The 12,417-nt window shown below is 42.1% G+C and overlaps 1 protein-coding gene across 3 annotated transcripts in view; it reads left to right on the forward strand.

Annotated features, from left to right (window-relative positions):
• PTPRA (protein tyrosine phosphatase receptor type A) overlaps positions 1-12,417 on the forward strand; it is a 140,203-nt gene that overhangs the window by 81,101 nt on the left and 46,685 nt on the right. For all 3 annotated transcript variants that reach the window (XM_083756476.1, XM_083756477.1, XM_083756478.1), the window contains exons 3-4: positions 9,876-9,957; positions 11,098-11,466. In XM_083756476.1, coding sequence (XP_083612602.1) covers positions 9,876-9,957; positions 11,098-11,466 — 451 coding nt within the window. The remainder of the gene's footprint in view (positions 1-9,875; positions 9,958-11,097; positions 11,467-12,417) is intronic.

The following is a 12,417-nucleotide window of genomic DNA, read 5'->3' on the forward strand; positions in this document are numbered from 1 at the left end:
CCATACACCACATATTTCACTTTAGGTGTTACTCACTTTCTGCCTATGTTTAGAATGCATCGATATCTGTACACATGTTTTGTGGTTCCTTCAAGTCCTCTCATCTTAAAAAAAATAATTTAGAATAGTACTGTGCACCAGCAAAAATATAACTCTATGATTCTCTGATTTTGCAAGACAGGAGAGAATACCTTCTTTAATACAGAGTGATTTGACACCACAAGTCAAGTTCTATGTTCATTCAGTATTCAGAGTAGGATAGTCTTATAAATCATTTGTGTGAGAGCAGGCAGTCTGTGGGAAGTGATTGTACCCTACCCTCAAGAATTCAGCCCATGGATCCTGGTTTGCTGCTCCTGTCTGTATCCTCCTCTTGGTTTTATTTATTTTTATTAACAAAATCAATTTATCTCTCACTTGACAGAAGACCTCTTAGTAGTTTAACAAGGAGCCATCTAAAACATTCATTAAAAATACTGATAAAAGCAAACATTAAAAACAAGCTAACATAAAATCTTTAAGTATGACCAATTTAAAAACAATGATACATAATAAAGTTACATATTAAAATTGTTTGTCTTGGTAGGCTGAAACCATAGGAACCATCTTTTCGGGGTCAAAGACCCCCCCCCAATATCAACCCAAAGTTGATAGGCATTGCCATTCAAATGGTGTGCGTGCACCACATCATGTGATCAATAATCCAGGGTGTGGCTTACCTGCCCCCCCCCCAATATTTTATTCAAGTTGGCACTCCTGTCTGAAAACAATGAGAACTGGGGTCAGCTTTGTCACTAGTCAGATCTTGGAATACCATTAAAAGGCAGCAAATTATCCATTATTTGGTTTAGTTTATCAGTTATACTTCCAGCATCCCTGGGTGTTCCATGTGGATCTTCTAGCTCAAATATTAAAATTGTTTTGCTTTTGGGCCACCTGTGACTTGACCTGATCTTATTATTGATTTCCCAGTATCATCATAGCAGTTAGTTACATTATATAGAGAGAGAGAGAGACGGAGAGAGAGTTGCTGTGGCAACAAAACTGAGATTACATAGGCACTGATGTTCCTCACTGAGTTAAATGTAAACTTCCTCCCATTATGCAGACATGTTCAGGATAGATCTGTAGAGCCACAATTAAGTATCATTTGACTTAAAAGCAAATGTCTTCTAATATGAGCAGTCATTTGTATTTCAGTTTGCAAAATGAGCACAGTATTTTTATTTTAAAAGCTGTGATTTAAATATACATAAGCATGTTGGGGACCACCCATTCACGTTGGGGAGAAAGTATACCATGGCAAAGAGTGATATTTTATTCCTTTTTTCTCTGTGATTTTCTTTTGACTGAAGGGGGGGGGGTTCTTGGACCTGAAACTGCTGAGGGACCTTGTCTTGTGCTTAGTCTTTCCTTCTCTTTATGGCTTCAGGCCTGTGGATGGCTTGGTGGGCTTGCTCCCTTTCTTGGTACGGACCACTGGCAGTGGTTTTGGAGCCCATCATCCAAGTACAGTGAGTGAGGCTCAGGTTGGGCTGCCATGATGTGTCAGTAGTTAAGGAACTCCCTTCCCCATCTATGGGGAACACCTGAAGGTTTTAGAACAGAGATAGTAGACATGGTGCCTTTCAGATGATGTTGAACTACAAGTCCTATCATCCCTGACCATTGGTTATGTGTTCTGGGCCTGATGGGAGTTGTAGTTCATCAATATATGGGTGGCACCATATTGGCTACCCCTGCATTATGATATCTTAACAGCTTTCCCCTTCCAACCATGAAATAATTCTGCAGTTCAAGCTGTCAGAGGCTTTCGGAGGTTGTATGCACAATGTCCTTTATTCAGGGTGTGAGCTGACAGATTTTAACAGTTGGGTTACATTGGCTATATTGTGTTTCTGTTTCTTTCCCAGCAAGGAGAGAAAACGTGCCCTTTTATTTTTCTGAATTCTGTTGGCGTAGGAGAGCTTTCTAATTAAAATCCACAACATGTACTGCAACCTCCTGCCCATGCATATTAAAGCAAGCCATTTGTGACACACCAACAGTCCGAAAGCACAAATGAGGATATCTGTTTCGCTTTTACAAACACTTCCCTGCCTGGTCACCTGGAGGCAATTTTTACTGTTTAGAGGCTGTTTAGAAAATGAGTGTAAATGTGCAGGTGGTTGGTAACTAAATCTTGGGTATCTAAAGTGGATTGGCTACAGGTGCAGACGTTCATAGCCATTGGTGGTCTGTCTATTCAGAAAGCTCTTTGTATTTAAAATGAAACACAAGCCAGCATAGGTTTCAACCTTGAGCACACATGCAAAATGTCCGGAAATATTGGGGGGTAATTTGTATGTTTTCTCCTAGTTTTGGTTTTTTCCAAGAGCTGGAGAGTGCCGTGATGACTCATCCTTTCTGTTTAACTACAGAAAGTGGGTCAGGGGAGTTAAAGGATGATTATTGGCAACACATCAAAGGCTAGCTCTAAGCCACAGAGACCCAAGTGGGACTTTGGCACCAATCCATTTCAGTGCACAGAAAAATACACTAAAGGATTAACAATAAAACATTTCTTTTTTACAGAGTCCCGTGTGTTGGGAGAGGCAGGAGAAACTTGTGCTTTGTCTTGAGAGAGGCTAGGCGAAAGAGACCCTATTCAATTTATACAGAGATTTATATCTCATTTCCCTCTCCAACTGGAAGTACTGGCTCACAAAAATCAAACCTACATTAGCAATAGGTAATATCAAAAACAGAACAAAGAATTGAAGTAAAACATATTTAAAAAATGAAATCCCGGCACCTAAAGTACTGGCATTTAGCTGGCTACGTAAAACATATCTGTTCCACCCAGACTTTCTCTGAGGAATGATCCATGTTGATGCAGTAATCTGATCTGTTGATTTATAATGTATTCTGCATTTGTTTTATTGATGGAATGCCATTGTTGGCTTTATATTGTTAGTCACCATGATATTTTTGCGTTAATGAAGGTAGAAGAAGAGAAGAGTTTGGATTTGATATCCCGCCTTTCACTCCCTTTAAGGAGTCTCAAAGCGGCTAACATTCTCCTTTCCCTTCCTCCCCCACAACAAACACTCTGTGAGGTGAGTGGGGCTGAGAGACTTCACAGAAGTGTGACTGGCCCAAGGTCACCCAGCAGCTGCATGTGGAGGAGCGGAGACGCGAACCCGGTTCCCCAGATTACAAGACTACCGCTCTTAACCACTACACCACACTGGCTCTCCAGTGTGGTATTGAAACTCTGGTAAATAAATAAATATCAATACAGTAATGAACAGCAGCTGGAACTGTGTCCAGAAATGAATTGGCAAGCAATGCAGTGTGCTTGGTTCCTGATGTGTTAGAAAGGAATTTGGAAGGGGTGAGTTGATAGGCAAATGGAAAAGAAAAAGACGGGTGCATCATATGCTTAATGAAAGCCCAGAGCAGTTCATATGAGTTAATGGCATGTAGCTCATACTTTTCAGCCATCATAGCCACGTCTTAGTTTTGTTGTTGTTTAGTTGTTTAGTCGCGTCCAACTCTTCGTGACCCCATGGACCAGAGCACGCCAGGTACTCATGTCTTCGTCTTAGTTTTAGCATGGGCCTAATCTTCAGTGATTATTATTATTATTTGCTATTACATTTTCAATTCAGCCTGCATAATTCTGAGTACTAGAAATGTACCATTCTGTTTTTAAGCAAAGGATTCGGCATAGGTTTGGCTTGGATTTGGGAGGGAGGGTCCAGGGTCAGATCCCACTTAGCCGTGAAACTTACCTGGGTTACCTTAAGTAGATTTGTCTTCATGTAATGTGCCTTTCAGAGTAATTGACAGAGGGTGCAAGAAGACAGTGTAATGGACACAACTCTCACAAGAGTAGATTTTAAAACTGTAAACATAATGAGCATGTTTGACTTTGGAAAAGTTCCCTTTACTTTCAGGTTGAGTGTTCTAATTACAAAACTTAATCATAGTGCCTTCCAAACTGGGGTACTTCGGAACTTATAAGAGATTGCGGAGAGGAACCTTGCTCCTCAGCCACTGCTGGTTTTCATTGTGCAGTGCACAGCTACAGGGAATATTGGGCAAATGCTGGAGGATGTGCTTTTGTAACAGATGATGGGATGGCAAAGACCCATGGATCTGACCAGCACCCTAGGGCATGCCCCAGAATCCTCTGCAATGTGCAGGGGTCCCATGGCAGATGGCTTGGTGAGGTGTTCTCTGTGCATAGAAAGTCTTTGCAATGACCTCACCTCTCTCAGCCCTTCCCCTTTCTTCAAGGAGTAAAAATGATCTACCTTACACAGTTCTTGTGAGAATTATATGAAGCACTTGTAAGCACTGCATAAATTCTGTGTAGTTAATGTAAACTACTGCCTCAAGATGCAGTTGCTTCACCAACTTACTTTGCTCTCGTTACAACAGTAAATCTCTGAGTGTCTACCTAATGCCAGAATAAGTCTTTGTAAGCCAGATACTTGCCTGCATTCTAAGCAATGAGATATGGTCCAGGTAAGGATTAGCAACTGTTTTGTTTTGTGTACTCTGGAACCAGCTTAGCATGGGCTGCCTTATCCCATATCTGACTACACGAAAAGGTATTTCAAAATATGTTTGAACATGGGTACAAACTGAGTGTTTCTGAGCACCTGCAGAGTGCATGGTCTTATCCTGGAGGGACAATGTCATGTGGAAACAGCTGATAGGATTTCCAAGTCAAAGAAGGTCACATCCAGTTAGCCTAGTGGCTCTTTTTAAAGAACCAAACCCCAATACTTCCCATTTGTTTCTCCTTGTACAGTCTTGCTGATGCCTATTATTGAGTTCTTTGCAAAAATGATTGTGGTGTAATGCATTTTTCCTTCCTGCTCCTCCCTCCCCCTCCGCCTTGTGTGAAACCAGAGGCATGATGTCAGGGTATGTGTGTTTTTTCTGTGAAGTGCGCAGGATGCTGCATCTAGCCAACAGCTGTGTGTATGTTGATAACATTACAAGCATTTTCCCTCAGTTTCTGTATCTGTATGGGAGGCGTGTACACAGGGGAGGGAGCCATAATAAGACTTAACTTAAGACATAACTTCTTCTTTTTTTGGTATCCACACCAAACATTTATTTCATTTTATTTTATTTTTTGACAAAGTAATAATCATAAATAAATAAGAATAAAAATGTGCACCCCACCCACAAGACCATTCCATTGCAACTACCCAGCCTCCCAAAATTCCAACACCTCTTGCCATGGTTTGACAAATTCTACAAACACCTTCCATATCTCCTCAAAATCATTTCTCCTGCATATTCCCCACATGTTAATTTATCATTAAAAGTTATATCCCACACCTCTTTATACCATACTTCTATTTTATATTCACCTTGCCTCTTCCACTTCCTAGCTATTATAATTTGTGCAGCTGCCAATGAATTTGTGAGCAAGTCCTTCATATCTTGTCGTACCCCATCGTAAATTGATAATAATGCTACCTCTGGACTTTTGGTCAGCTTTAACCAAGTGATTTCTGTTATCTCCTTAAACATCCTTTGCCAAAAAAATTGTACATATTTACACGCTCCATCACATGTGAACATAACCCCCAGTTTCCTGGCACCCCCTTTTAAGATGCTGCTGTCAATTTATTTTGCAACGTTGGGTGATTTGAGCGAAGCTTTGACTAGCAAACATCTGCTGTGATAAAGTGACTTCCATCCTGTTCTCTAAATTGCTTTAAACAATGTTGAGAGGGTGTGTGGGCCCTTTTTGCTTGACATGACAACACCTGCAGCCCCTGGAGCTCGTCTTTATCAATCAGTCCGTATTATCAGATGCTGTTGGTTCCCACCTGATAAGAAGCCCTCTGATATCCACAACATATTATTTCCGGGGTTGGCTTGAGCTTCAGCTCCAATCTTACGATCCTAGCCAGATCTCTGGGAAAGTGTGTGCATGCAGATTCCTTTTCTGAACTGACCATCCTTCCCCCACCGCCAAAACATCTGCTTTACCCCTACCTTGAGTAATTTCTACCAAAGGAGACAGTTGATTCTTAAAATGTTACTGCTGAGGGGGCTGTAGGAGCAGGCAGCTGTGTTTTAAAACTGATGTAATTTTAAATCACGTCAGAGCTATGTTAGCTATCTTGCCGGACAAAGAGGGACTTGAGCCACTCTGCTCAGTTTTATGATTTCTTAGTTCTCAAAGGAAAAGGGAAACTTGCTGGCATGGCTCCCCTCCCTTCTTTCGAAACAGTCAATCTCCCAAGTGAAAGTAGGATTTTCTTTCTTGTTATGGAGAGCATAAAACCATTCTGTGACGTATAGGCTGTCATAATGCTTTCTGGCATGCTGGAGGACACTTGCAAGGACCACTGGAAAAATCTTACAAGCCTCTCATTCCAGCCCTGCATAAGGACAATTTGTTGTTTTTTAATATAAAGTCCTTGCTGTCGTATTTCTAGAAACCTGGGATATTTGCAGCCCTGCTAAAAATCTGTACTCGTTTGAAACAGATTTGCTACTAGTTGACACTGTTTAGCAATCCAAACTATTTGGAGTGTATCCATGTGATGAAAATGGTAGATCTCTCTCCTTGTGAAGAGAATATTAGGCCGTGACGTTTGTTCTTTACCGATGCGAATCAGAATCTTCATGCCCGCAATCTAGACTGATGGTTGCATGTGGCAAAGGAAAAATGCAATTGTTGCTAATAACAGTTTCCCCCTGAACATAAGGAAAATAAGGGAACATTGCCCAGAGAAGTTGGCAAACCTACATTTTAACAGTATGGAAGACTACAGAGGAAGGCAAGGGTAGTAGGGAATGAAAACACAAAAACGTGGTTATGCATACTTTGGGTTTGTTCCATTGGTGGTGAGGATGAGGGTCAAGTGAAAGGCTTCACAGAAATGGTGGGTTTTAAGGAGCATTTTGGAGAAAGAGAGAGAGATGACTCCGCCTAGGTGTCAAGAGAGGGCAGTTGGAGGAAAGTAGTGTTTATCTTATGTATGACTTCAGTATAAATGTTTCACTATCATTTTCAGTAACTTGCTTTATTTATCCTTCATTGTCCATTTATGGGGTAGGCTTTGGGGTTTTCCCATGTTTTTTTAAATGATAACTCCATTCTGGCACAGACCCAAACATGCAAGGCAAATGCTATGCACTTTTAAAGCAGGGTAGCTCCCGAACTCCTTGTCTTGAAAAGCCATATAGCTCTAAATTAGGGAAGGGGAACAAGTTGCCCTCCAGATGATGCTGGGACCAACCCAGCCCTAGCCAGCCTGGCCTGTAGTGAGGAATGATGGGGTTTGTAGTCCAACAATATTTGGAGGGCCACAGGTTCCCCATCTCTGGTGATGGAGAACTTAATCATATGGTGATGATCAGGATTGGAATACTTGCTCCACATTTTTTTCTCTGGTCTAAAGTGATTTAGATACTTAATTTCCATACTGATGCACAACCCACATGTAGTCATACTACCTTTTATAAAACCTTGTGAGAGATCTCTAGGTCAGTGTTTCCCAACCTTGTGCCTCCAGATGTTTTTGGCCTACAACTCCCATCATCCCTGACCACTGGTCTTGCTAGCTAGGGATGATGGGAGTTGTAGGCCAAAAACATCTGGAGGCACAAGGTTGGGAAACACTGCTCTAGGTGATATATAGATAGTTGTTGTGGTTGTTGTTTTTTACAACTTCTTCCTCCCCTCTCCCCAAGTGACAACCAGATTTGCAGTGGGAGTGCTGTTGGAGCAAGGATTTCTTTTTGTGCTAATGCCAGAAACTGGGAAAACGAGTATCTGTTTACGCTAGAATAAAGAATTGAAATTCATGGCCTCAAGGCTGCTATCTTGGGGATACTATCTTGAAATAACTGTTGTCTACACAAATAAAGAACTCCACATTCTGTTCCAACCTTCCTCAAGCTGTGCTGGCTAGGACTGATAGACATTGTAGTCCAAAATATTTGGAAAGCACTAGGTAGGGGGAGGCTGTCTTAATTGCTATCTTGGTCAGTCACCCTTGAATTATTCTTACTTAAACAGTGATTGCTAGTGCTTGCTACCATGCTCAAGAGATTAAAACCCAAGATCCACACTTTTGTTAGGGAAGCAAGCCAGCATCACAGCCCAGAATCCATTGCATACATGTAAGAGAGAAACGACTTTAAAAAAAGATGTTTCAAAGTTGTGGTCACTGGTTTTCCCCCAACAGAGACTACTATGCTTTCAGTAACTGTAGTGGTCCCATATGATGGTATTTTAAAGTTGGAGAAAGCTACACCACTTTTTTTTTTTATTTGAAAGCATAGAACCTCTGATACAACAGGTGGGAACTCTAAATGAAAATAATCTTCAGAGAGAAAAAATACACATCCTAAAATCTGAAAAAGTAATCATTAGGCGATGCAAGGATTCTTGCAGAAAAACCACTAGATTCTGAACTCTCAGACCTTCATGTGTCAATGTACAATATTTGTAATGTCTGGCTTGCACTGGCTGTACTTTGAACATCTATGAATTAGCTTTCCACACTGCACTTCAGGCACCCAGCAGATCTGTTTCACCCTATTTCCCAACAGGGTGTTTCACTCCTGTGCCTGTATATATAGGTGTAAACTCTTTGAAGCCATCCCAGATCTCCAAAGACCCAAGAGGCACTTTTCAGGGACTTAACATGCTGGGCAAACGAGTTTTGAAGACATCCCATGGCCAATTCTGTATGTGTAGGACTTGGAGCTTTTAGGGCTCCTGCTTCCCTCTTTGGTCCAAAGGATTCTTGACCTTGTTGACTATAAGGGCCAAAATGGATGTGATGCTGAATGTGTCATTAGAAGACATGCCAGGGTGGTTATTTTTCTAAATTTAATATTGGGCACAGGAGGGACCAATCTTCATCCAAGACTGCAGTGTGCAGGGAGGGGAGGCACAACCTTTTCTTTCCCCTGCCTCGGTTCTAACAAAAATCCCTTCCTTTCTTGCACTACTGTTAGTCTCAGGGGAGAAAAGCTGTCTTTGGGAGGGGGCATTTCATTTGGAGCTGTGTGTGGATGGAAGGATAAAACCTCCCCTCCTTGCTTGGTGCATTCTTCATTTCTGTATTTAGCACTGCGTCTACTTTGGGCCTCAAGATCTCCCTGCAGATAGTCAAAGCTGCCTGTAGCTGGGAGGATTTGGGTGGTGTGTTCAGGATGTCTATGACTTCATTCTTGTCTGTGCATCCAGAGGTTGGGAAGGGCCTGGGCTGAAGCAGATAGAAACTGAGTACGGTAACAGAAGCCATTGCAAGAGAGTTGGCCAAGTTGTAAGCACAGATGTGCTGCTTTGGTGTTGCAGTGGTTGACCCTGCAGGAAAGTCTCCAAAGAGGAGCTGGTGAATCTTGTGGGAAAGGGCTTATTACGAAACCAAATGGCCTACAGTGTTATGAAACTTGCCTTGTTGGTTGTCATCCATATCTTACTGAAAGCCAAAAGAAAGCTTTGTTTTGGTGGGGGACTCTTTAAGAGTGCTTTGGTTCTACATAGTAGGGTGTCGTTGTTGTTGTTAATTGTATTTAGAGGTAGGAGGTTCTGTGTCTTAATAGCTTCCTTAAAAAGCCGTCCAATAAGTTCATGGCTCAGGAGAGAATTGAACTGAGGATTTCCTGGGTTGTACCTCATATCTCATTTTCTGCCCTATAAATGTGCTAGTTCTGAATGTTGCGATTCCTTGGTACATAGCAGAGACACTGCTTCTTATAAAGATCTCTCTTGGCTCCCTTCCAAAAGTGTAACAGGTGTCAATGCTTAGGTACTTCTGATGGTAGTTCTTGCTGGCAATGCAAGCTTGAGTTGTTAATGAAACCCATCTGTTTTGTTTCTCTTCCTCACCACTCAGGCCAACATGGGTTCATGCTTCCTTGTCATTCTGCTCAGCAGCTGCCTGACATTCCTGGGAGCAGCAGCCAACATGACCACAGGTAAAGCATTATGTCATTTTCAGTTTAATCACTGAACATATCAAGGGGGAATGGGCATGACCACCTTCCTATTGCAGACATAACTTTTAGTAAATGTTCATATTTTTAAAATGTGTTTTAAGTAACCAGTGTTCGAAACTCCCATTGTTCTAGGTGCATTTTGTGACAGGGAATTTCATTAGCTTGAGCAGTTTCTGAGCTCTGGGTACAGTACTGCACCTAAGATTTCAGATTAAAACTTCAAAGTGGAAGGAAAGGAGGACCTTTTTCTGCCTCCCCACTTCCCTGAAAACTGGAGAAGAGACCCTCTTAAAAATATTAGGGGGGTGGGCAGGGGAAGGACTAGACCCTGTAAAAATGAGCATAATGTTTTAGCTGCAGTTCATTCATTTTCAGCTTTGTATCCTTGTTATTAAAAAAGTGTGCCTAGACATTCCGTTGTTGCGCCCATAACCTAGGTTTAAGGTGCCATTTAGCTCCAAGCTTTCATATCTTGGTTTCTAACAACTGTAAGTAACAAAACTTCCAGTGTTGCAGTCTAAGATGATAAATGGGCTGGGCTGGGCTGGGGAGAGTGGCTGTCAAAAACTGGACAGAAGCACCTGCCATCCTCTTCCACCAGTTCTTCTCCAGATCCAAGCCTGCATATTTTTTAAGCAGTCATTGGTTTGGTGTCTTAAGTAAATAAAACTGCTAGAACTTTGGCATCAGTCAGAGCAGCTTTCCAAAGATAGGGGGAAAGGGAGCTCTATTCTGTAGTTCTGTGCTACACTTTATAATAAGGGTAACAGTTCTAGATGCGGAATGAAAGATACGGGGGGGGGGGGAGGAATGTGTGTGATGTGGGGAGTGTGTGTGGAGGGATTGAGCAGCCAAAATACAATAGAATGATCCTTGAAAAGTCTCTTCCAATACCCATAAAGGGCAACGTGGTACTAACAGTTTGCATGCTGTCTTCTGCAAATATTTATTTGGCTCGTAGGTTATATTTGTTAATTTTGGGTGAAATAAATCTCATTCTTAAACTGGGAGGCCCTGCTACTCATGGAGAAAAATCTGGCCCTCGTGTCTGTGTGTGTAAGATCCAGGTGTGGGGAGCAACATATCCTGCCAATTTCTCTTTTGTTCTTTTACTTCTAGTGCTCCCTTTGACGGGTTCCTCCTTGCTCACAAGTTCCATGAAAACTGCCAAGACGCAACCAGCTAGCGGGAAGCCCACAAGCCCCACCAGTAGCCATGCTCCTTCTCAAGCAGCGTCTCCTGCTATGGCACCAAACCGTACTACTCCTACTCCTACAGCCACAGACTTCCTGCCTGCCACAATGGTCAGCTCTCCTGGCACGGAGGCTACAGTTCTGCCGGCAACTGGGGCCACTTCTGGGCCCACCTCCCTCTTGACAAATGCCACACCTTCAGTTCCACACACGACTGCTGAAAATTCAAATCTGGTGACTGCAGAGGCCAACACCACAACAGCAGTAACTACGCCAAAAGCCTTTGACACCTCAAGTACGGAAGAGCTTTGCTATATTTCATTTGTGCTCCCATACATATATTCTGACCGGTAGCTTATGTGTGTTTAGCAGCTTCTGTGAGTAGTGTGTGGCTTGTTCAGTTACTCTCTCTATTTCTAGCCTGGGTGGTTTTTTCTCTAGTGTCATGTCACCCTATTCACTTAGGGTCACTGCTTTATGGCAGGCTAAAATGTCAGGGGAACACACTGAGGAGCTTGCTTTAGGTAAAAAAATTAGACTAGATAATGGATCCAGTCCTCTGATTCCCTCAACTTTTTTGTGTGGTCCACAGTTAGTGTAAACTGCTCCAGACCTACTTGGTGGGTTAATGCTAAATATCTTTTGAGATTGGGACTGTCTTAAATGTTGTCCCTTCACAATTAGGCTGGTTTTTAATATTGTAATATATCGCCAGCTAAACTTCACAATATACCAATATATCATGATGTCCAAAATAAGGCTGGAGTGATGTAGAGACATTGGCTGGCTTCACGGTGTTTCCTGGCACCTGCTCCTCTGATTCGCTGCAGGAGGCAAGAGAGCTGAACCGGCAGGGTTAACAGGGGCTGGAGGAATCAAGAGAAGCACTGGCTGGCTTCACGTTTATCCCCACATTGTGATTTTTGCATAGCACACACAGACAACACATCATGATTCCCAATATATTGCCAGATCAAAAATTATGAAATGGTCATCACAATGTGGACTTCAAACTAGTTTTGAACAATATATCGATATATCACCCAGCCCTACTCACAATTGTTGTCATAACCTAGATCAGCTAGTTCAAACCGAATGCTTTTAAGAACTCAGTTCTCAATAGCATTTAGCAAATTCTTGCACTTGTTATACCTGATTTGCTAATCCAGAATACAGCTCCTGTTTTGCTGTCACTAATATGAACTAAATGGCCGCCATCAAAGTGAAGCTTTCCCTATTATCTAGA

The sequence above is a fragment of the Podarcis gaigeae genome, assembly GCF_964106915.1.
Source record: "Podarcis gaigeae genome assembly, chromosome: 9".
In the NCBI taxonomy this organism is placed as follows: Eukaryota; Metazoa; Chordata; class Lepidosauria; order Squamata; family Lacertidae; genus Podarcis; species Podarcis gaigeae.